At 40.8% G+C, this 22452-nt stretch overlaps 1 protein-coding gene across 2 annotated transcripts in view; it reads right to left on the minus strand.

Annotated features, from left to right (window-relative positions):
- Positions 1-22452, minus strand: part of BMPR2 (bone morphogenetic protein receptor type 2) — a 118802-nt gene that overhangs the window by 33872 nt on the left and 62478 nt on the right. For both annotated transcript variants that reach the window (XM_068948090.1, XM_009684224.2), the window contains 2 exons: positions 21238-21411; positions 19703-19882 (listed from right to left, as the gene is read on the minus strand). In XM_068948090.1, the coding sequence (XP_068804191.1) occupies positions 19703-19882; positions 21238-21307 (250 nt within the window). In that variant the 5' untranslated portion in view covers positions 21308-21411. The remainder of the gene's footprint in view (positions 1-19702; positions 19883-21237; positions 21412-22452) is intronic.

Consider the following 22452-nt stretch of genomic DNA (forward strand, 5'->3'; position numbering starts at 1 on the left):
GTATTTGATTTGCCTTTTTGTCTTTGTTTTGAAAACTGAAGGCCGCACTGATACATGAAATTCAAGAAATAAAGACTGTGTGGTAATTTCTTTGGCAGAGAAGCAGGTTATGCAACCCCTAACGGCTCGCTCTTTGACGACTAGATACAGAGACATGAATTAGCAGCTTGCCACTTTTGTAAAGAAATAATTCCTGAGTTGTTAAAAACCCAATTCTACTGCTCTACCTGCCTTTTTTTCTGTGGGATCAGATGTTTTCAGGATGATTTCCATACTACTGAATACTTCCTATAATCAAAATATATGCAGAATTATTAGCAAGGCAAAACCAAAACCGTATTTAGATCATCTTTCTCAAGTGTCCTGCACATAGATAAGCACTTGGCTACTAAAGAGATAAAAGAAATACCTTTCTTCTACAAGCACGCTGCACTTTAGTATGCCTGAATCGTGCTTTCAAGCTGAACATTTACCTGCTGAAAGATAGTTCGGACACACAACCAGATACTGGGAACATCATATATATCAAAATAAAACATTTATAAAAATGCTTTTTAATAAAAAGGCTGAAAAATTGTTCACATCATCCCCTTATATTGATCTTAGACCAACAGGTCTTTCTCCTATTGAATCAAACAGCAACACTAGTTTTAACATGACGGCACTTTTCCAGCATCTGAAAACAACACTAGACTGAGCAAACACAGGTGCCGCAACACAAAAATGAGTACTTCACACAGCCTCAACAAAACCGTTGGAAATCTGAGAGGCTCAGTAACTTAATATTTCCTATGCACAATGTTCTCAGGTATATTGCTGCTCTAAAAATAGTGCGCAAAAGTGACATTAAAAAAACATGTATATTTTCATACAGGCGTGCAAACTCAAAAACAATTCCTTGAAAAAGATGGCTCTGATGGAGGGTGGCTGCATTTTTCCTCTCTCTGGTTTACGAGACGCAGGAGTGCTGCCCACAGATCCGCTGCGCCCCCCTCGCCGCTCCAGACCTGCCGTCCCTCCCTCCCCACGAATTTTCTGGGGCGGGGGGCTGTGCCAGCCGGGGGCTGGCGCGTGCCCCCGCGCGCGGGCCGGGCCCGGGAAGCTTCCTGCCGGCGCCCGAGCCAGAGCCGCGGCCGGCCGCGCCGGAGCCGCGGATGTTTGTGTTTACAGGCGGCGGAGCCGGGCCAAGGCCAGGGCTGGAGGCGCGCTGTCTGCGTCCTCGCGACGCTCGCCCTTGGCGCGGGGCGAGCGCGCCGCGGCTGCGCGCGCGCCGGAGGCCGGGCTTGGCGCGGCGCAGGCCCCGGCTTCCCCATCCCCGAGCCGTACCGCGCAGAGAGGCGAAGGCAGAACGAGCGTCCTCCTAACAAAGCTGCAACCCTCTGGCAGAGCTTTACAGACAATTATTTTCTTCATCAACCTCATGGCAGCGGAGAACGAACTGCTGTAATGGACGTAATTGTATGGCATATTTATTCCAAAATCATTACCTTAAACACGCAACAAAAACTGAATTGTATAACTTAAGCAACTAATCCATCCAAGTAAAAAACTAAGATCAACATAAAAAGATGCAACGAGAATAACTTTATGACAAAACCTTTCATTATACTTCTGTGTCCTAAGACCTCACATTGAACATCCTAAATCAGCTTGATATATTCAGGTAGCATATTGTCATCCTTCTCTTAAATTTAGCCGAGGTTAGTATTAACACCTCGCTCGTCCTTCTGTTAAGTCAGCAATACATTCTGCGCTTCCAAAACAGCTCCTGAGAGCCTCCATTCTTGTATCTAAACGGTCTTGTAATTTTAAATTAGAAGATACGTGCTACAAAGCTGCAAGTTAAACCTCTCAGAAACACTTATAGCTACTAAAGCTCATGTTTGCCCGGCTAACGCCAACTCAAGCAGCACACGTTGTACTCCAGAAGGTACAGATCTGCTTCACATTTTCATATCCTGATTTAAAAGGAAAAAGTTTAACTTGAAAGCACAGGTCCCATTTTCCCATTAATCCTTGCCCTTACTTATCTGTTTTTCCCACATGAAAAGTGACAGGGAAGTATCCTTCCCTGAGCCACGTAATTTCTATCCTTTACCACACTGCTTTTTTAGGGCTTTTAAAAGGGGAGCACAGCGTCAGTGAGCTGCTGCTCTCCCCCCCCGGCCACCCCAGCTGCGCCCGCGCCGGGCAGCAGCTGCCCCGTTCCTGCCTCCTGCCGAAACGCCACCTCTCTCCTCGGAGCCGGAGGAGCCCGCGCGCCGGGGCTGAGCAGCTCCCGCTCAGAAAGGTATCTCACAGCTAGGAGCAGCAGCCAGCTGGGGACGCCCTCAAGGCCGCTGACTCACTGCCGAACGTGCCTAAAGGAACAGAATTAAAGGAAAAAAAAAAAAAAAGAAGATTGTGTTCAAGTAGAAGAAAATTCAGAGGAAACCAGCAAGGGAGGTGGGAACGCGACCACCGGAGCGAAGCACGCCAGAAGGAGACAGCGGCCTCCCCAACAGGCGAGGCTGAGGCAGGCTTGCAGCGACTGGGCGAGGAGAAAGGCTGCAGCTCCGGGGGGCCCAGCAACGGCCACGGTCCTCACTGACCGGCAGCTCCCGTTTCCGTGCCACCGGCAGAAGCTAACCTTCTGCCGAAAAATAACTACATCTCCATAAACATTACACTAGGCGTGTGTGAATATTCCTTTTCTTTTTTTTTTTTTTTTAAAGAAAATATTTTCTAGAACTTAAAATACAAAGCCATGAGACATGCAGGCTTTATTTCTGGCTCTGATTTTGAATATGTTGATCTTAGGGAGGTTACTTTGTGCTTCAGTTTCTCAGTTCTATAAATGGGAGAAAAGTACCTTCCCTAACTTCAAAGGCTATTCTGATTATTTTAAAATAGCATGAAGATGAAAAAGGCAATAATGATAAATAACAATCCTTAGTTTGCATTTATGCAAAATCCATCTACAGATCTAAGGGCTTGATTTGAGGTGAAATCAAGCCACCGTTTGGTGTTGCTCTCCGGTGGCCCAAGCGCCCCTTGCTGCCTCCCGCCGGGCGCGCCGCAGCGGTGGGCGCCCTGGCTGGCGCAGTGCGGTGCAGTGCGGCGCGTCCGCTCAGCGGCCCGCGGCCCAGCACTGCCAGCCGGGGGCCACGGCCCAGCTGGGGGGAAGAAGGAAGGAAGGAAGGAAGGAAGGAAGGAAGGAAGATCTGAGGCAACTCCCCTGCCAAAGCAAACACACATCAAGCACGCACCGAGGCTGGTATCAGAGCTCCCCATTTGTGCTGCACCCTGGGCATACGAGAAACACGGCTCTCTCCACTTGTACAACATGTTCTGGCTGCCCTAGAGCAACAAACTTGTTGCAAACCAGGAATACACGTTTCAGCACAAATCTGACCAGCTAACGTGGAGACACCGCCTCATCCCGTGGAACTGAGCTGTTAGTAATGCTGCGATCCAGCCTCGCGTGATTTCTACACTACTTTCACAGACTGAATCAAACGCTTTGCATCCTGAAACATAAGGCTTCTGTAACTCTTCTATTTTAAACACTTTTTTAGCGTAATTAAAAAACGTCTTGAATCAATCCCTGAAGTTGGCAAGGCTCTGAGTATTGATTTCAGCTGTTTTAGTGACACTGTACAATTAAACCATGCGATAGAGCGATAAATTCACAAGACAGGTATTTACACCAATACTTGCGTTTTAAAAGCCCCATAAAAATTAGAATGGGAAAGGCAGTCTCTTAAAAATTGTACACAAAGAAAGCTTCTGTCAATCTGGCGTATTCAAATCCTGAATGCACCATGAAAGCCTGTTAAATGAAAGGCAAAACCCCCAAGTCCCACTAAATGAATAGAAACCTTTCTTGTCAAACAACAAAATATTATTAAACTTGAGGCTGACTGCTTCCTGGCAGGTGCTCCTGCTTTAACATATCACAAAACATGAGCGGTCATGGCCACAGTTTTCAATTATTAGTCTGTGTTCCCAACTGGACGCCATCAAAGCACTTTTAGATTTTAGTGCAGACGCTGTGAAACTTGCCTGCTTTTAAGACATATCTTTTCAGTCTCTCAAAAGTAAGACACCCTCAATCACCAGTCTTCTGAAATTTCTGGCCCACTGCTCTCATGCCAGTCTTAAAAGAAAGCAGATTAATGGGATATGCAACTCTACAAGTGCCTTTAAACAGAAAACACGTAACCAGGACAAAAATGAGGATTTATGGCTGCCAGTTGAAAGGGGAGAGATTTCAAACAATTTTATATTTTTAGTCCGCACCAAGACTTTGGGGGGGGAGGAGGGGTAACCTTGCCTGTCCCTTCTAGCAATCTGCAGGTAATCACACCCGTTGTGTCTTTTAGCAGGTACAGACCTAATGTTTTTTTTTCAGGGAAGGGAGTTCTGTTTCCCAGGCTATGCTTTCAAAAAAGTTACGCAAGTATTCTATGATTTCTGTGATGCTTCATCAATGGTTGTGTAACATTTCTGCCAAACATTAAAAATATAGCTAAATTACAGCTGTAAAAAGATAGTCAAACCTCAAAAGCCTTTTGCAAGTATATACTTGCCTCTCCAGAACAGAGGCAAAAAAAAAGAGTAGCTAACAGCTCCTACCTGGTAACTATTTTATGAAATAATAATCTAGAACAAATGGAAAAAGATTGTCTTCCAGTCTTATTTTAATGGCTCCATCATAACACGTAAGATCCAGTGCCAACAGCACTTTTGGGACTGAGACGCTGCTACTGACAACATACCAACAGAGCTCCGATGGTTATAAATACGTTACCAGGGCGAACAAATTCATAGCAGGCTTTTGGCATCACTATGGCATTGCATGTGCAAGGCTATTCTTCACATCCTGCTCAAGAAGAAACTATAAATGACTAAATGAAGTGATAATTTGAATGATGATACAGATGGCTAGAAAACTCTCAAAACTTACCAGTTTATACTCACCTACCAACTCACTCATAAGTTAGCGTGCAACAGTGTGCAGGCATAAAATAAGCATTTCCTGGGAAAAACATTTAGATGAAGCATGATCTCAGCATGCTAATTAAATATTTAGCTCTGCACTCCTCCATGCTCTAGGACACTTCTGTTACACAGCAAACACAACACAGTGACCACACATCTGGACTCTTACTAAAAGCAGGACTGTGCTCACCTCTAGTCCCTGCTCTGTGTGGTCTAGTGCAGATAAAACACTGCATGCTCGCTCAGTGTAGGAGGAAGTTGAGCAGAGCTGGGAAAAGCGAGGCACACTGAATCTGTGGTATCATATTTTGTTTGATGTATTCTGAAATATTAACTGAAATTAAGGCGTCACAAGTTATGAGTTTTCCCCATTTGCAAAATTTAAACATTGTCTTCATAACAGGTATTTGACACTGGAGTTAGCACCAAAACTTTCTGCCCACTACAGAGCTTGATGCTTTCTGTTTTAGTTTAAAAAAAATAAAATCCATTTTAAGTGTTCCGTCTAAAAATAAGAAAAATGCTACTAGCGTATCCAAGTCATACAATTGAAATCTCAAATTAGTTTAAAAACGTTTCCTTCATGCACACTCCCCCATTGCCATTACAACCCTTATCTGTTCTGTTCTCTATTTAGTGCTGGATATGAGACATCTCCTTTCTACCCTCCCAAGTTTAGCAAGGTAAGCCCACACCTTTCAAAGACCGCTGTCAGCGCTAGTCTGCCTGTACGAGCACTCTGCAAGAGCTGTGAGGCCTATGGGTTGCCTCCTCCCAGCACGCCTGGCACAGCTCGCAGGAGATGCGTAACGCTTTTGGTTTACAGCGTGTATTTATTTCACCCACACACATTTTTTGCTTGCTCCAAAGATGCTATGAATGGCTCTGCAGCTGGGAGCGTCTAAGGTAGGTGTGTACAGCGCGCTCCGCTCATGCAAACCTGAGTGCAGCGGCTGCCACCTCTCAGCTTCAGCTGCGCTGCTCACAGGGGCACCATCCACCTGCTGAGGCTGAGCAGCTGGAGTTACTCTTCAGGGCCGCTAAAAATCCTTTTCAAAAAAACCCCAAACAAACAAAACAAAAAAACCCACCATAGTTTAAACGTTCTCTGTACGTCCACCTAATAGTGGCTGACTGGTTGACTTACTGGCGTTTTTCTGCGCTTTATTTCACAACAAGTTTTCACCAACAAGTTTTCTCTGGTTTCCCATTCCTTTGCAGAGACAGCAATGTCGGGACCTGCATTCAAAGGAGCAATGTTGCTCGGTGTAATTCACACCAGCGCTCGGGTACCATCATCCATTTTGCCTTACTCACTGTAATCGTACCCTCAGAGAATGGAAATGGAGGAAAAAGGAAAAGCAGTCAAGAATACAACCAGTATCTATTTGCTTAAGTTTAACTGTCTAGCTTTCAGGAATTTGAACTTTTTAAACATTACTTATTTTTCTTATTCACTCCTTTTCTTAAGGTGAAACCACCCAAGTCAAAGAGGCATATACTTAAAAGCTGCATTTGTTTTAGGACCTATGTAATAAATTCCTGGGGTTTAAAATTGTATTTCTGGGTCCCACATGGCTCGTGTTAGGTGAGTTAATGCTGTAATAGGAGACACAGACCCAGGACCACGCAACAGTGATCTTAGCTGCTCCATACAATAGATATGGCTGTCTTGAGCTCACATCAGCCAGGTATTCCTTCAGCTGTATGCATCCAGTCTGTGAACAGATTGATAGAGTGAACCATCACCCAAACATAAATGGAAATATTTTGGTTCTGCCTAGGGAAAAATCACTTTCACTTCTACAGCTCCAACACTCGTGTTTCCTGTCCAAGCGTTCCAAAGGTGAAAAGTGTTTTTATATAGGATACAAGGTTACCTTACCTTTGCTCACGCTATATTTAGCTTCAAGTCAATATGAATGTCTGCACAAGGAATTTGGTGCAAGTGTATGAAAACATTTATAGGCCTGAAGGCAGTTTCTAAATGAGCATCATGCCGCCAGTCTGGAGGAAGGCTAGATCTGGGCCAAAGCTGAAAGCTGCCTGATGTCATCCATAGCTACTGCATACATTTGTAGGAAGTAGGTGGCCTAGCACCCCAAAGAGCACACACACAATGGTCTGTAGGATCAAGCTGTAAAATAATTACACAGACGAGCAGGGCTGAAACACTGACTCCACCTCCCTGGAAAAAAATTAGATCACAAACTCCCATTCAGTCTCAATGCAACTTGATGTTAGCTGTCTTAGAAAAATAAGCCCTTCCTCAAACATCTTAGAAAAACTTAAATCTCTTATTCTACCCTAAAACAAGAAAAAGCTAAGGCAATAGCTAAGATGATAGAAAATCCCTTACTTATTTACAATTCCCTCTCTCAATTTCTTTACTCGCCCTCAGGGACTGAATTTCTAACCTCTCCTTCAGACCTCTCTGTACAACATGCTCTTCCACGAATCAAATTTTTATGGAAAGGTACTCTACAAATTAACGGACATGAACTTTTTAAAACTTGTATAAAGTGGATTTTAAGACTAATGAATATACTGATTTCTTTCAAATTATCAAGTGTGTTAGAGAACAAAAAACTTTAGTGTACCAAAAGAAAATGTAAATAATCAAATTAGACTTCTGAGAAAGAAATATACGGACTTGCTACATAAATCTGATCATGTTCAGTATTTAGAAAGATCCATACTTATTCCGATAATGAAAGCATAGAACATAAAAAAAAATGTTCTGCAGATTTCTAACAGCTGGCATTAAAAGCAAGATTTCCTATCACAAATTCAGTACTAATAAGAACTGCAACAAGGGAAAGTGTGTCTCTCTCTCACACACATGCACGCACAAATCGACACGCTTAGTCTCCCAGTTAAAATGCTTGTGTACTAGTGTCCATAGCAACAGGGCACTGTTCATTTTATTTACTACATACAAAATAAAAAATAATAATAATAATGAATGATATACATCAATAACAACTACTTCGATAAATAAGGAGGCAACATTCCTAAACCTATCAGAAGAAGAAAATAAAAATGGAAGATGGCTGGAAAAAGTAACACCCAGGTAAGCTTCAAGCGAAAATGAAAAGACAAAAAGGAAGACTCAATACAAGTATATAGAAGTAGTTATAGACTGAGGAACTCTTTTTTACTTATGTCTACCTACAGCATTTTCAGGAATTGCCCTCACTCTAGATTAACCTACCTACTGACAACAGTAAGCATTCTCAGGTAATATGACCAACACAAATACCAATGGATTTTTGGCATCAACTTAAATCTCTGTTGGCTTGAAGGCCTTTCAGTAGTACAAGAACATGCATGGGGTCTTCAGGAAAATCTTAGTGAGTACCACTTTCATCCTCTCCTGTTTGGAGAGGAACAGTAAAAGTCATTTGGTCTTGAAAGGAACAGCTTTGAAAATACCTGCAGTTGGTATGAAACAGAGCAGTAAACGTAGTCAGGAGCACACTGCCACGATGCTTTCCTTGCTGTGCCGGGTCCCCAGTGTGCTGTGTTTCACCTGAACTCTGCTCTCTCCGAGTCTTTTCAAGCACATGGTTGTGTTAGCCCAAATGTCAAAAGGTACTTCAGCTCCCTGCAACTTCAAAACAGCCCTGACAGCACAGTTCCTCAGAAATAATGGAGATATCTATAAGCCAGGATTACACATTTTCTCCGGAACTAGATGCCCAAACATGAGACTCCAGATTCAGAATCACAGAGCTAGTCATTAGTTCACAATTTGAACACCTGAGGCACTTATCTGAATTTGCTGTCCACATTAATAGGAAATAGGACATAAGCCTGTCTTTGTAAGGGGAAAAAAAAAAAAAACCCGCTGATCGCCAGTACCCATCCACGCACAGAGATTTTGTCTGATAAGGTGGAGGAAGAACGGCAAACTATGCCTTACATGCCCTAACATTTTGTCTATTCCCAATTCCAGAAGATGCTCCAACACCATAGTTGTGAGTGCAATAAAAATAAAATAAAATAAAATTACATAAAGAAGTCTTTTTAACGTGCATTTCCACAGGTAAGTCCGGACAGGCCCGAGTTCAGCCTTGGACCGCAGCGCAGGCGAGCGAGAGGGAGCCCAGAAGCTGGATGCGGGGCTGGCACGATGCTGCCCGAGGCTTTGGCTCCTGCCCTTTCAGGAGAAGCCCACGGGCTGGCCTGCAACGGTGGCTGCACTAGCTGCCTGCTCATGGGCTAGGATTTAACGGACACATCTCAAGCTGTTTGAACCATCTCATCTATAAGAAATTCAGCTGTTCCTAGAAACAGCCTATCATACTTATTATAAACTAAAAGTTTTATGTATCTACATCTCTTAATGTGCCATATTGAAATACAGCTACTGTTTTAACTCCAGATAGCCTACAGTGTGAAGATGCGCTGCATGCTACTTCATAAAAAAAGAATCCAGAAGTTAAATCGAACAACGCATTTGGTTCTCAGGATCACAACGCTTTCCAGATAAAGAAAAATTTTGACCACAAAGGGCTCAACAAGGAACAGTGATTAATGACCTACCCCAAAAAGCCAACATCTTTCTGAACAGCTGTCTGGATTTTCAATCTCTGCTTATCAGTCTGCGTTCCACAGCGCTGGTCGGTACCTGCCGGTCAGGAAGGTACGGCTGCAAAGCAGCTGAGCTAACGGGAGACTGCTCTAAGTACATGCCAAAGGCCACAAAACCGAAGCGCTCTTTCAAAAGCCAGGTAGTTCCACAGTAAAGGGGAGAAAAGGTTTGTTTCAAAGTAACATATTAGACAAAACTGTGATATAGTATCAGATTTTGTCAGCAAACAGCACATGGGACAAGAGCAAGTGAGGCTTACCAAAAGAGTCTAATTAAAGAGCAAGAAAAAGATATGAAAGATTTTCAGTGAACTAAACATTATTTTGCACAGATAAGCTTAATCATACCAAAGAGCTCACAACAAATCCGTTATTTACAAGTGATTATTTACAAGTATTATGCCTAACACTTCTATTCCCAAGTCTGCCTCTTCTTATTTCAATAGCCTGTGCACAAAGACAGGACAGACAAAACCAGCAACGGGGCAGAGCTGAGGATTTATTAGTAGTAGCTGGTGCACCTCGCCCTGCTTCATACCCGAACTTTGCAAAGTCCTTTTTCCATTTACTATTAACTCAATTCATTTGAGAATTTTAAAGGAAAACAGAATAAAATCATGATTAAAAAAAACCCAAACAAACGTCAGGAATGCTACTAGCATTACACAGCAGGAGAAAGTGGCTTCCAAGGAACAGTATTCCCAGCAAGCCTACCAGTTCCAACACTCCCTGGGAGACAGGGCTGGCGCTCGCTGCTGGGAGCTGCACCAGCTGGGAATCCTGAGCGCAGCCACTCCCGCCGCCAGGAAGAAACCCCTAGCGCAACGACGAGACGGAGATTTCAACAAATCCCACGTGAAAACAAATGCTCGACTCGAAACACACATGGAAACTGAGGAGTGGAATATTTATACAGCATAAATGGTGAATTAATTTTACTAGGTAAGGACTACAATGTACAATATCTTGGCTAATTTAGACGCAACAATTTTTAGGCTAACATATATATATTTCACTGCACATGCAGTATCAGCAGCTTAAAAACGCAGGAGAGCGGAACGATAAACTGCTGAACTTGTCTCCGAAGCGCTCCTGTGTTGCATTCAGACTCCAGGACACCAGCAGCCGTTTCAGCTCCTAGCTTTACGCGCCCCCAGCAGCGACTACTCCTGACCAAAGCGCAATAACAGAAAACAAGCCAGGTGTTTGAAATTTCTATATAAAATGCGCAATCGACCACCTCTCACTGAAACTCAAACTGAAGTTCTGGTTTTATGAATTTCACAAAAAGAATTCACAGAAAGAAGAAAAACAAAAATTAAGATTAACCTTCAAACATAGAGCCATAGTTGATGTCTTGTTATACATCTAAGCTTTTTAGTTGTTAGACAAAATTGTGGATAAACTAGTAAGCGAGACATGTAGCTCCATATTTCTCCTATTAAATCATAGCTTATCTTCTTGTAATTTTTTTTCAAAGAACAACTTACCAAATTCAACATTAATTGAAAAATGCTTTATAGGAAGTCGAGACATCAAGATAACTAGAGGAATATTTTATCTCTAAGCATTTTTTTTTCCTCTTAAAAGTTTATTTTCTAGAAACAGATTGTGTTATTAATCTCTCCTCAGTGGGAACTTGCTCACATGGGTATTTTTGAGATACCAACGTTTCACTATTGACCTACTTACATTTGTTTTGCAGTTTGTAGACTTCCTCTTGTATATTTTAATTCCTGATCTCTTTAAAAATATCTTCAATTGCTGGATTACCTTTGTCTTCAGACATTTGTAACCGTTCAGTCAGGATTGACGCATGCAGTTTTGAACCGTTAGCTACACTGATTTACAATCCAATATAGTAAGACTGGTTAATGCCCTTTAGCACTGCTGTCCTTCTACCAAAGTTAGAGCCTGGATAGATAAAGTTCCCCGAATAAGCTGTAGAGTCGTAGAGAGCAGTCTAGAAACGGCTCTTTCGGTACAGCTGACCCCACAGGGAAGAGCGATACAGATACACGCAAGTTGCGCGCAGGCGAGCCTTATGGAGACTTCTCCCCCCGCTTTCCAGGGACGCAGCTCGCTGCCCACAGTTCCTGCGCACCGGAAATCCCAGAAGACTGACCCAGCGCAAGTCTGGAATTCAGGTTTTACCTGACAACACACCAAAAGGTGGCTGAACAGACGACCTCGATTGCTCTTATTGTTAGCGACGGCACTCACGAGAGCCCTTGCGTCTGCAAGCAGCAACCACACAGGCTGCCGAGAGTTACTACCTACTCGCGCAGCTCTTCAAAGGAGAAACACTTCTCTGGTGCTGCAATCCTAACTCATTCCCATACTCCAAGATTTACAGCACCCTGTTTTAGAACGTTCCTACTAGAGCAGAAAATACTTTTTAAGCCCGTCGATCCAGAACACTCCCCAAAAGCACGCTGCTAAGTATTCCTGCCCTCCTGAGAGTTCCCAATATTTCTCAAGTTATTGGGATTCCCAAAAGCTACCTTCAGTCTGGGTTGTTAAATAGCAGAGTAGAATTTGTTTAAAATAGCGTTTATCCCCACACAATCTGCAGCAGCTGAGTTTAAAAAGTGCATCATCCTTGCCTGTTATCCATTTAGCCTTAATAATAGATGAGGTAAAACAATTCCTTACCTACTACCCTTTTTTTTTTTTTTTTTATTTACAGTCCAATTTTTCACTAAAGCATGTTGAAAGAGTCTCAGTCTCATGAGCCTTATCTACTTTTGCCCTTCATCTGCAAGGCATTCACAAGAAATGAATGGGCATTGTTGCAATCGACATCTGTTAGGTACGGTATTAAGCTCATTATAGGAAAAGTCAGACAACAGTCAGAAATCCCAGTAAATGGAAAATATATTTACAATATTTGTATTACCCAAAGATATTTGTAGATCATTAAGATCTTAGCAGGAGCACATAAGACATACCAACTGCAAGAAGCTAATTTCCAGCAGAGATGCAAATTACTGCCTCAAGAGCTGTACATAACGCAAGGAACTGAATCATCTGTTTATAGATGCTAGATGACTTAATATGCAAACCGTTTGCTATTACTGAAGAAGGCAAAAATCACTGATTATATTTCAGAAAATGGATGTTTCCTTTCTTCTTTCTAGACCTGAAACTGTTAAATAAAATATTATCTGTGTAGTACTGGAAATATGCAGGACACTTCGAAGATGACAATGATGCAGTTTAGAGAATTATATCAAGGGCATAAGCTAAAAGTTATGTGCACACCTACTTGAAGGTTTGAGATCTCTAAGGACACTGAAGTAAAATATTTTTAGCCTTCTGAAACAAAGTGCCGCTACAGCTCTAACACTTCACAAACAAATCACTGCGATTTCATGACACAGATAAAATCCTATCTTCCATCCAAAAAAGCTCTTTTTCAGATTCCAACAGGTTTTTAGAAGAGCATTGGAAAGGTCCTTGTTCTCTGACCTCCAGGTCATAACACAGCACCAATTCCTGCTGGCACAGCCTTAATTAAAGTCACCCTGTACCGCTCTCATATGACATGCGCCCCGAACAGCAGTTTGACAAAGTAGTAAGGAACGTACTTAGAAAATAGGGGGTTTTTTTAGTTTTTTTTACCTAAAAATGGTATTTGAAATGTTCCTCCTTTTTCAAATAAACACCTTCATACTATTATATTGTGTTTGTTCTTACTTCATTTCACAACGATTCCAGCATTTTCTGGTTCTGGTGCATGCAAAAATTCCCAAACATTTCCAAACCATTTCAATCTCTGAGGAAGTGAAACACTACGGTTTCAGCTTCCTGATTAAATGTTTCTGTAAGAGAAATAATATGCATGTACAGTTTTCTGTCAAGCTACGCTTTGCTTTCACAGCTAACGTTTCATATTCAGACTCCAATTGCAAATCAAAGCTTTAATTTTAAATTCAGTAAAGATGCTAGTTTAATCTCAGGAGACTACGATGTCTTAGAAGTTGAAACATTAAATGCTGCTAACAACAATCTTTAAGAGATTCTGCTTTTGATATATCCATTTCTAACGAGAAGTTACTCAACAAGCATTGCCAGTTATCAGAGTCTTGGGTAACTTGCAAAACCTTTCACTGATTCTACAGAAACTAGGTTTCACTCCAACTTCTATATAAACTTCTATACAGATTACTAATTGTCTTATTATATTCTGTGCAGGCTCCTTGCAAGAACTTTCACTTCTGTACTCTCCCCTACACTAGCCCTTAATACTATCACCTTTCCCTCAGGCACAACACCACAAGAAACAGCCTTAATTTGCACCAGTTTCCAAAATGTCTCTACTCGGTATTTGTAGTAATCTGCACGCTGCATCCCAAAAGAAAAAATGCACAGTTAATTCATTTCCTGTAACCAAACAGCCGTTAGCAAAAATGAATAAAACAAAGATTTCTTTTAAGCATTCATTACATTTCAGACAAAAACAAGAACAGCAACTGAAGATTCAAGTAAAATATAAATTTGTCAAATGCTGACAAGAAATCCAAAACACTTCACCATTGTATCCGTGATCGCACTGAAACACTCTCTAAAAATACACTTCTCATTTTTCACCTCTATCAGTTGCTCTGCATATAATCTCTTTTAACAGAGACGCTCATGTAGAAAGCGCCATGCACATCCATCCGTATACGCTTCCCCAGGTCGGCAGGCAGCTTCGTGCTCCACGACGCCCTACCGAGAAACTTTCTGGGAGCCACAGCATCACGGGTGGTCCTCTTACACAAACACCGAGCCACTCCAAAGCAAACTCCTCTGGGTTTTCTTGTTTCGCTTTGTTTTTAAAGAGGCATTCAACTCCTTATTTGCTGTCTGAACACTTCCTTTCCCGGCACTCTCTCAGGTACGCTTCCCTGCCTTGTAATACAGAGAAGACACGTTGCCAGCGTAGGATGCCCTGTCTCCTCACTGAAGGAAAGATGGGCCTCAATTACTCCCCACCGTTTCAAAGGTACAAGTTTTAGTCCTTGTGTGGCTCATTTCCCACACCATCTTCCAACACAGAAGATCGGTCAAACTGCAACAGTTTGCAAATTTTGCCTTGCTACATATCCAAATCACCTAGGAAAAAAACATCACACGAGTACACCTAAGGGAACACGCTCGTTTTCAGAGCGTTTCCTTCGATTCGGCAGACAGGAAGCGAAGGCAGCACTCAAAAACTGGCTGCAAACTCAGCTAAGCAGGTGCTAGCACTTGCCACGCAGAAGCACGGTGAAATAAAAGGCGTTTCAGTTACAAATTACTATTGGATGCTACTCTCTGGTAAAAAGCAGTCAAGATAACAATGGAGAGCGAGCAAGGTTACGACTTTACCAAATTAGCCTGATGTGATCTAATTCACCTTCAGTGGGAGTTCGATTGGGCCTTTTGCCCACAGCCACAGGAGTCTTACTGCTGCTTCTCAAAAGCAATAGTTAAATGAAAACAATCTCTTACTACTTAATTAACCTGACCCAGCTACATACCTTAATAATTACATTCAAACAAATCATAGCTTTCCTCAACGCTTCCACAGAATACCAGGAGTGATTCAAAGCAGATGCATCATGGCTTTTACAGCAGTAGCGAGAAGGCTCGCCAAGAAAGGCCAGGGTGAGCCTCTGGAAAGACAAACCGTTCTAGCGGGCTTTTAACACAGAAACATCACTTTCCTTCTCCGTCAGAGGCAGCCGGTTTCTCTATAACCAAATCTCTGTGTTCTTACTTAAAATAAGCTTCTAAATCCTCTAAAAATGTCAGCCACTGTTTGTTATTATGAGGAAAGAAGCCGTATCTCTTTTTATTTCAGCAATAGTATGTACCAACAATACTCGACTGTTGCTGTGAGGGATTTTTTGCATGTATCACGTAAATGCATCACCCATCATGCAAAAATATGTTCTTAATACTCAGTTGTAAGAGTAATGTATTTGTAGTGCTGGAATGCAGCCTTAAGGAAAAAAATAATTAAAAATTTGCTTTGTTACTTTGCTCTTGATGTTATTTTATCTTGAACGTCTCATTACAACAACATATCTATGACCAAAGAGCAAGAGCATGTTCCTCCTTAATTACTTGTTTTCTATTTCAATGGCCATTATGAATGATTGTAGAATTAATCAATTTGTCCTCAAAATATTCTCAGAATTTGAGAAGCATTTTGTAGACACGAGCTACGCAGATGTGTTACAAGAGTCTCAAAATAAATATTTGACAAAGCCAGCAGAGTAAACACAGACCTCCCAAAACTTTTACTTATGAACCCACAGTTGGCCCTTTTAAGTTGGGGGTTGGGAGCACGTACATATACTGGCTGAAGCCAAGATGGGGTTTTTTTGGTCATGGATTTTTTTTGGTGAACACAGAGGATAGAGAAACAAGGAATCTATCCACGGGTTATTTAGCAAAGCATGAAACTGGTTTTTTCCCACTAAGAAGAGCAAGCTTAGTCTGTGGACGAGAGGTTGGTTTTGAGCTTCTGCATTTCAAGAACTCCGAACTACCTAGACAAATCCTCAAATTTGAAACAAATCTCATTTGCCAATCTCTGCTTCTCTTGACATCAGGAAATAGCTATCCGAGTCTTTACGTGGGGTTTTTTTTCTTTTTTTGTTTGTTGTTGTTTTTTAAATACCTCACGACCGCGGGCCCTGGATTACAGGCCAACCTACAGCACTTGCAAAATTCTAACCGGAGGGACTAGCAACCAACAACTACCCACTATTCTTTTTGGAATAGAAGAACATTATGACTTAGATGTATGACTGTTTTAATCATCAGTTGCACGTTAAGCAGCAAAGAATAGGTTAAGGGTTTCAAGAATCACTTTGTCCTTAATCTTATTTTTCATTTTTATACAAGTTTCTTTACAAGATGGGATGGATTCCTTATATTTATGCCCTGAACAAATATGAGTTAATTTGAATAAAAATATGGTATTCCATTATATACAGATGTGGTTGTGAGATAAACATGTTTTGACATCCTGAAAGAGAAAAACTACATAAAAATTTAAGTAGAAGAGGGAAACTTTATAAAAGGAAGACTTGCTATGTTTTATGAGAGCAGTAACTTTTTATATCTAGCATGTACACAGATCTTAATTAATTTTAGTGTTCTTAAAACATCTATATTCTAGCTACATCCTTTAATGTATTTGCCCTACAAAATAAAATAATCACTAAAAGATCATATAAAATGAGGCTTTTTTCTTCCGTTATCTTTCTGGGTGGATTTGGCTCTAGAGCATAATAGCATTCTCCTGTTGTTTCTACAGGTCTTTCATATAGCTGCAAAGAAAGTAAAACATTTTTAAAAGAACACCTACAATTTTTCTTAACAGTAATGTTTTAGGTTGACCAGATTCATCGGTAGCCTTTTCAGATTCTGTTAGTTATTAAACTATTGTTGAATTTACACTTGTTATTCTGGGAATTTTTTATTTTTGGTGATCTTACTGGAAATCAGCAGACAAACATTTACAAATACTCAGTTAACTGCTGGCTGAATTCGTTAGGCTTCACGTAATTAGCCATACACTAGTCACACCTGCTTTGAAATTTACAGGACCATAAAGATAACTAGAGTTCTTTTAGGCCAACTACCACATGTTTTGCTCTTCAAGAACTGCTCCGTTCACAATATTTTATATGCCTTATCAAAAATACAGTTGAAACAACACTCTTACAGTTCATAGACTACACTGAAAACATTCTGCAAAAGATTTCCCCCATACAACCTTGACCTGTTCAATTTGGTAATCTAAAAGGTATGATGATACATAGTGCCATAGCCTGTGCAGGTAAACTCACTAGTGGGCTTTTTTTTTTTTTTTTTTTTTTTTTTAAAGAAAGGCTTGAAAAGTACCCAGGTAAGGTATTCCTGTAGGTCATCTCAAAGCTTCCCAACAATTCGAGAAAAACTGAACTCTGCGCCAATCCAAGAAGTTTGTGCTAACATTTCAGTGTTAAAGTGGCAAGCCTGAATTTTACAAAACGGGTTCTGGAAAGAGTCCAGAGGGCTGGGAAAAGGACAGTGGAGAGGCCAGTGCCTGGATCTGGGCTCAGTAATGGTGCAGGGGCCTGTGTGCAGCCACCTCCTCTTTTCTCTTTGAGCCCTTCCACCTTTCCAGGACATCTACCATCATCTCTGCAGTCCTGAGGGTGGATGGGGTTAACACTGTCAGAACCAGCCTCGTCTCTGAGGGCTGCACAAATAACACACTGCAGAAGCATGCGAGGCTGTATGCGAGCGTGCGAGGCTGTACGTGCTCCTCAAATGGCCGATCCCCATCTCCTCTAACACAGCACAGCTCTGTGAGGAACCTGCCTTGCTTATGCTTAAAGGCAGATTTGCATATTATGAAAATGGAAGGCGACACAATAACACAAAACAGTTTGAGTCATTATAAACATATGCTGCAACACGCAATTACAGCTGGGTGAATTAAGGACTGTGTTGCAAGTTTAATTCTGAGATCTTTTTTCTCCTTTCACTTTGCAAGTCAGACTAGATCTTTCAGTATTAAAAATTCCACTTACTGCTAAAAACTTTATTTGGAGATCTTATGCAACATCTGAATTAATTCAGATTGTTCTTTGTAATTTGTACCGACGGAGAAGCACAAGCACAAGTCATTCTGGAGAACCTTTGCCTCCCTAACTTTGGGGGAACAGGGAGGGACAAGGAAGTACCTCTAGGCCTTTTTTCCCTCCTGTCTAAATCTCCTGCACAGCACTAACTCCAGTCACATCTGTGAAGACCAAACACATGACTACTGCCAGAGTCAAGCAGTGTCTGTTCTGCACTGTGTAGTGCTGAGCTCAGATACCGATTCCAAATGGCAACTGCTTACTAGTTCTACAAAGTAAAACCATCAGGCAAAAGGCACCATATGTCTTATCAACCCTCTTTACCCAATTATACTATATGCACTTTCCTAACAAAAGGCGTGTTTCTTTTAACACGCCAAGTTCTCATTTTGACCAAAAACACTATCCTACAGTTATCAGCACCACCTTTGAAAACAGCAGTATCACTGTCATAGAGTTTAAGTGAAGTCAAAAATTATCATCTTACAAAGAAACTATTCCTTCTGCATTCCACAGTTATAAATACTACCCTAGTTAAAAAACAAAAACCAAAAACCTCAAACAAACAAACAAAAAATCTTTTTCACTTCACAAAAAAAGGTCATTGTTAAAAATACTGGATATACAGAAATGGTTGTACTACATTTAAACACCTATTTCCTCAATTAAATTTCTCTTTCACAACTCTTATTTAGAAAAGGCTATCCAAGAGTTTAGATTGGGCTACTAATTCATCTTTATATGTTCTTAATTCTTGGAATACATCATGTCACCGTGTGTCTGGGAGTAACAATCTTGCTTCTGTCACAGGAGGTTATGGGGTCTGATACCTTGATCTGTATCACTATGTTGATTTTCTAATAAATAATTTAATAGATAAACTAACCTGGAAGAAAATTACATTGCTCAAATTAGTACGCTTTGAATTTTAAACCAAAGTTAATCTCTACCAAAAGATACGCAAAAGAAAGAAAGAAGTCAGATTTCAAAGCACTCAAAGACTGTTGGAGAGCATCTCAGCAACCTTATCACGTTCTCTTACTGAGACAGGTTCTACTGCTCAAAGCTATCTGTGAACCATGACTGAACAGATACACCAGACTTCTCAAATATGCCATGATTTCAATGAACTTACTGGCATGTTTTTGCAGAAGTCTGAATCCTTCTGAAAATCCCTAGTGGCTTCTGAAGTTGGGCATTCAAATACTGAAGCACCCAACATCAGAGACCATTTTGGATTTAAAAAAAAAAAAAAACACCACAACTCACACGCGCTCAACAGTTGCCCGCACTAACACTTTTCTTGTAAGAACTTAACTCATTCTCTGAAGAGCACTGTGGAATATGTAAATGTGATGAACTTCATATGAAAAAGTTCTATTCCATTTGTTATTTCTGTTATGTATAAATAGAAAGGTCACAGGTTCCCCATTTTACAATACCACGAAAGAAAGATCTTTCTCTAAATTATGTGAGCCATGAAAAGACAAGGAAGGAAAAGTTTGACTTACTGAAAGGTGTTGTATCAGTGGGGTCAGGAGGTGGGAAGTTTTCAGTGAAGTTGACATTACACAAGTCAGTACTACAACAGCAGAAGCGATATGTTCCATTCTGAATCAAGGAAGGGGTGGTTGTTACTATACACTCTTCAAAGTGACACTCCTGTGGGTCTCCTATATGAGACCAGCATCCTGCAAAAAGAGGTTAATCAAAAAAAAATTTTTTTAAAGGAGGCATTAAATTAATTCTTTTGCATGGACATTTAAACACACTTTACAAATATCAATATCATATATTACCCAGTTAAATGTTACAGAGTGGGGTGAAAACGGTTAGTGTAATTTCCTTGCCTTACCTCACTCTCAGTTTTTAAACTAACAACAGAATACTTTTTTTCAAAAACTTACCACAGTCAAGAAAAAGCAATACAGGCAGAGATGCAGGCTAACATCATAGGCATCCAGCTGTCAATCTCAATATGACAAATCCCGAATTCTTGATTCTTCTAAGCAGATGTTTGCCATTCCCCATTCTTCTGATAACAGGGACAATACTACCACCCTCTGGCCCACAGTCTGGACTTATTTGTGACTTAGTCCTCTCCTTAGAGCCAGAAAATAAGTCTGCATCTATAACTTGGTGCTTCCTGAGCAATTTCTAAAAACTCCGTCCTTCCTCATTGTCAATACCACCCGAATCTTCCACTGGATCACAGCTTATTCTTGGTTTAGCGTAAACCCCTTCTCCCTACACCAACCCTCTCTTCTCAAATATGGACAATGTCAGCTACATATTGTCTGTGCAAAAATGCTTGGAAGAGAAAGAGGCAGTGTGAGGGCACAGGTAAGCAGGCAGAACTGCTTTTTCAGCAGGACTACCAGATCAAACATGGAACAACAGCGGGAGCACTACACATGGCATTGGTAAGTACCACAGTTCTCATTCAGCCTTATACTATCTTAACGCTTATCAGAGTAATCAAGAGCAGAATCCTTGAGAACGAAAAGTCAAAGCTCACCTCCAGTAACTATAAGACCCTTTACCCTTCCCTACTTCCATCATACTCCCACCAGAATACTAAATGGACAGCTTCTGATATGTGACAGCTTTGTGATATATTTGCAATTTCCTTTTGCATACAAACATGTCCAATCAATAAGAAAATATATTTTTAAATGAATTTAAAAAAAAAAAAAGTTTAGCACCACATGACTTGGTATACTGAAACATACTCAAGAAAATAGTTTTCCTAATTTCCTACTCAAGAAAATAGAGATCCTAATTAATGAGAAATTTGAGTTTTACTTCCTTTACCCGTGCACTGAAAATGAGCTCGATCAGTCTCTTTCAGAAGTCATTTGTTCTGAACAAAATTTCTGTTCATATTTAACATTGCTAAACAGGAAGATAAAACAAGTTATGTGTTTGCACAACGTGCAAACAAAACATCTAGCTTTGCAACCAAGCATCTTCCTATCAGCTGGCTGTACCATAAAAAAGTGAAAAGATTAGCCAAATTACTGCACTTAAATGAAATGTTATGTACCTTGTTTTACAAGATGTATGTCTCCTTCTCGTGTTTTTTCCCAAAGTCCATAGCAGGTACTACCTTTCATGCACAGAATTGTGCCATTCTCCTGAGAGATTCGGCTCTCACTGATTCCATGGTCCTGCTGATATGGGTCCTTAAATGCACACAGCCGCTCCTCACTCTGCGTAGCTTAAGATAAAAGAAGAAAATAGTTTTTGTCACTAGTTTTCTGTACAAAATATTAACTTTAATAAAAAGGATTATTAAGATTTTTCTGAAGAACAACATTCAAGACCTGAACTATACGCAGCCATTCTTTAAACTGTACTCCAGCAGTCAGAAACAGAAGTGGGGTCTACCCAGAAGTTAGTTTCACAAAGACGACAAAAAAGCTCAGCAGATGTTTCAGAAGAAATGTCCAAATGTTGGAAATTCACAGGTGCAGAATTAAAAAAGCAACTGTTAGCTGGTTTCTTCAGGAACTACCATCCATTATTTAAGTGTTTTGAGAGCCTAACAAAAGCTGACCTTTTTCAGGCTATCAAACAATCCAATGCCTTCCCAATTCAGGTTTCTGTTGCTCTCTTTCCATTGACCTATTTTTTCATACTTTTTAAATCCATCTGTTGCACCAACATTTACTTCTTTTCCCTCAGCAGCCTGGCAGTTTTGGCTCTTTTGCACATTATCAGTGAACACCAACAAGAATATTAACAGCTGAGTACAACCCAGGCAATTCTGCTTAACAGCTCTGGGGAGTAGTGACTGTAAAGAGGAGCACTGCTGCATGCTCTTCTCCCTGTGCAGCACCCAGCAGGAACATCGCAAACCTTATGAAGGGAGAGCAAAGATTAATACCCATGATCATCGGGTTTTTTTTTTTTTTTGGATGAAACAAATATCACAAAAATATCATCCTACTGACTTTAACAAGAATATTTGATCCACAAACTTCCAAAGCTGAATATCTAAGAACTCAGACGTCTTAGCCGTGACTACTGCTTTTTTGTTTATATCACCTCCATTAAAGAACTCCACCCTGCTGATATTCCTTTACCATCTCTACTTTAGTAAGAGAAGAATAAACACATTCAAACAGCAAACATTTTTGAAAGGTAGCAAGCCCAAGATAAATTTGAGTTTTGTGGCGAATATGCTATTTAGGGTATTTTCATTCTTCCCTTGAGGATAATTTTATAGAATGCATGGAAAGGTAGGTGCATAATTACA

This window comes from Struthio camelus, chromosome 6 (genome assembly GCF_040807025.1).
Source record: "Struthio camelus isolate bStrCam1 chromosome 6, bStrCam1.hap1, whole genome shotgun sequence".
Classification (NCBI taxonomy): domain Eukaryota; kingdom Metazoa; phylum Chordata; class Aves; order Struthioniformes; family Struthionidae; genus Struthio; species Struthio camelus.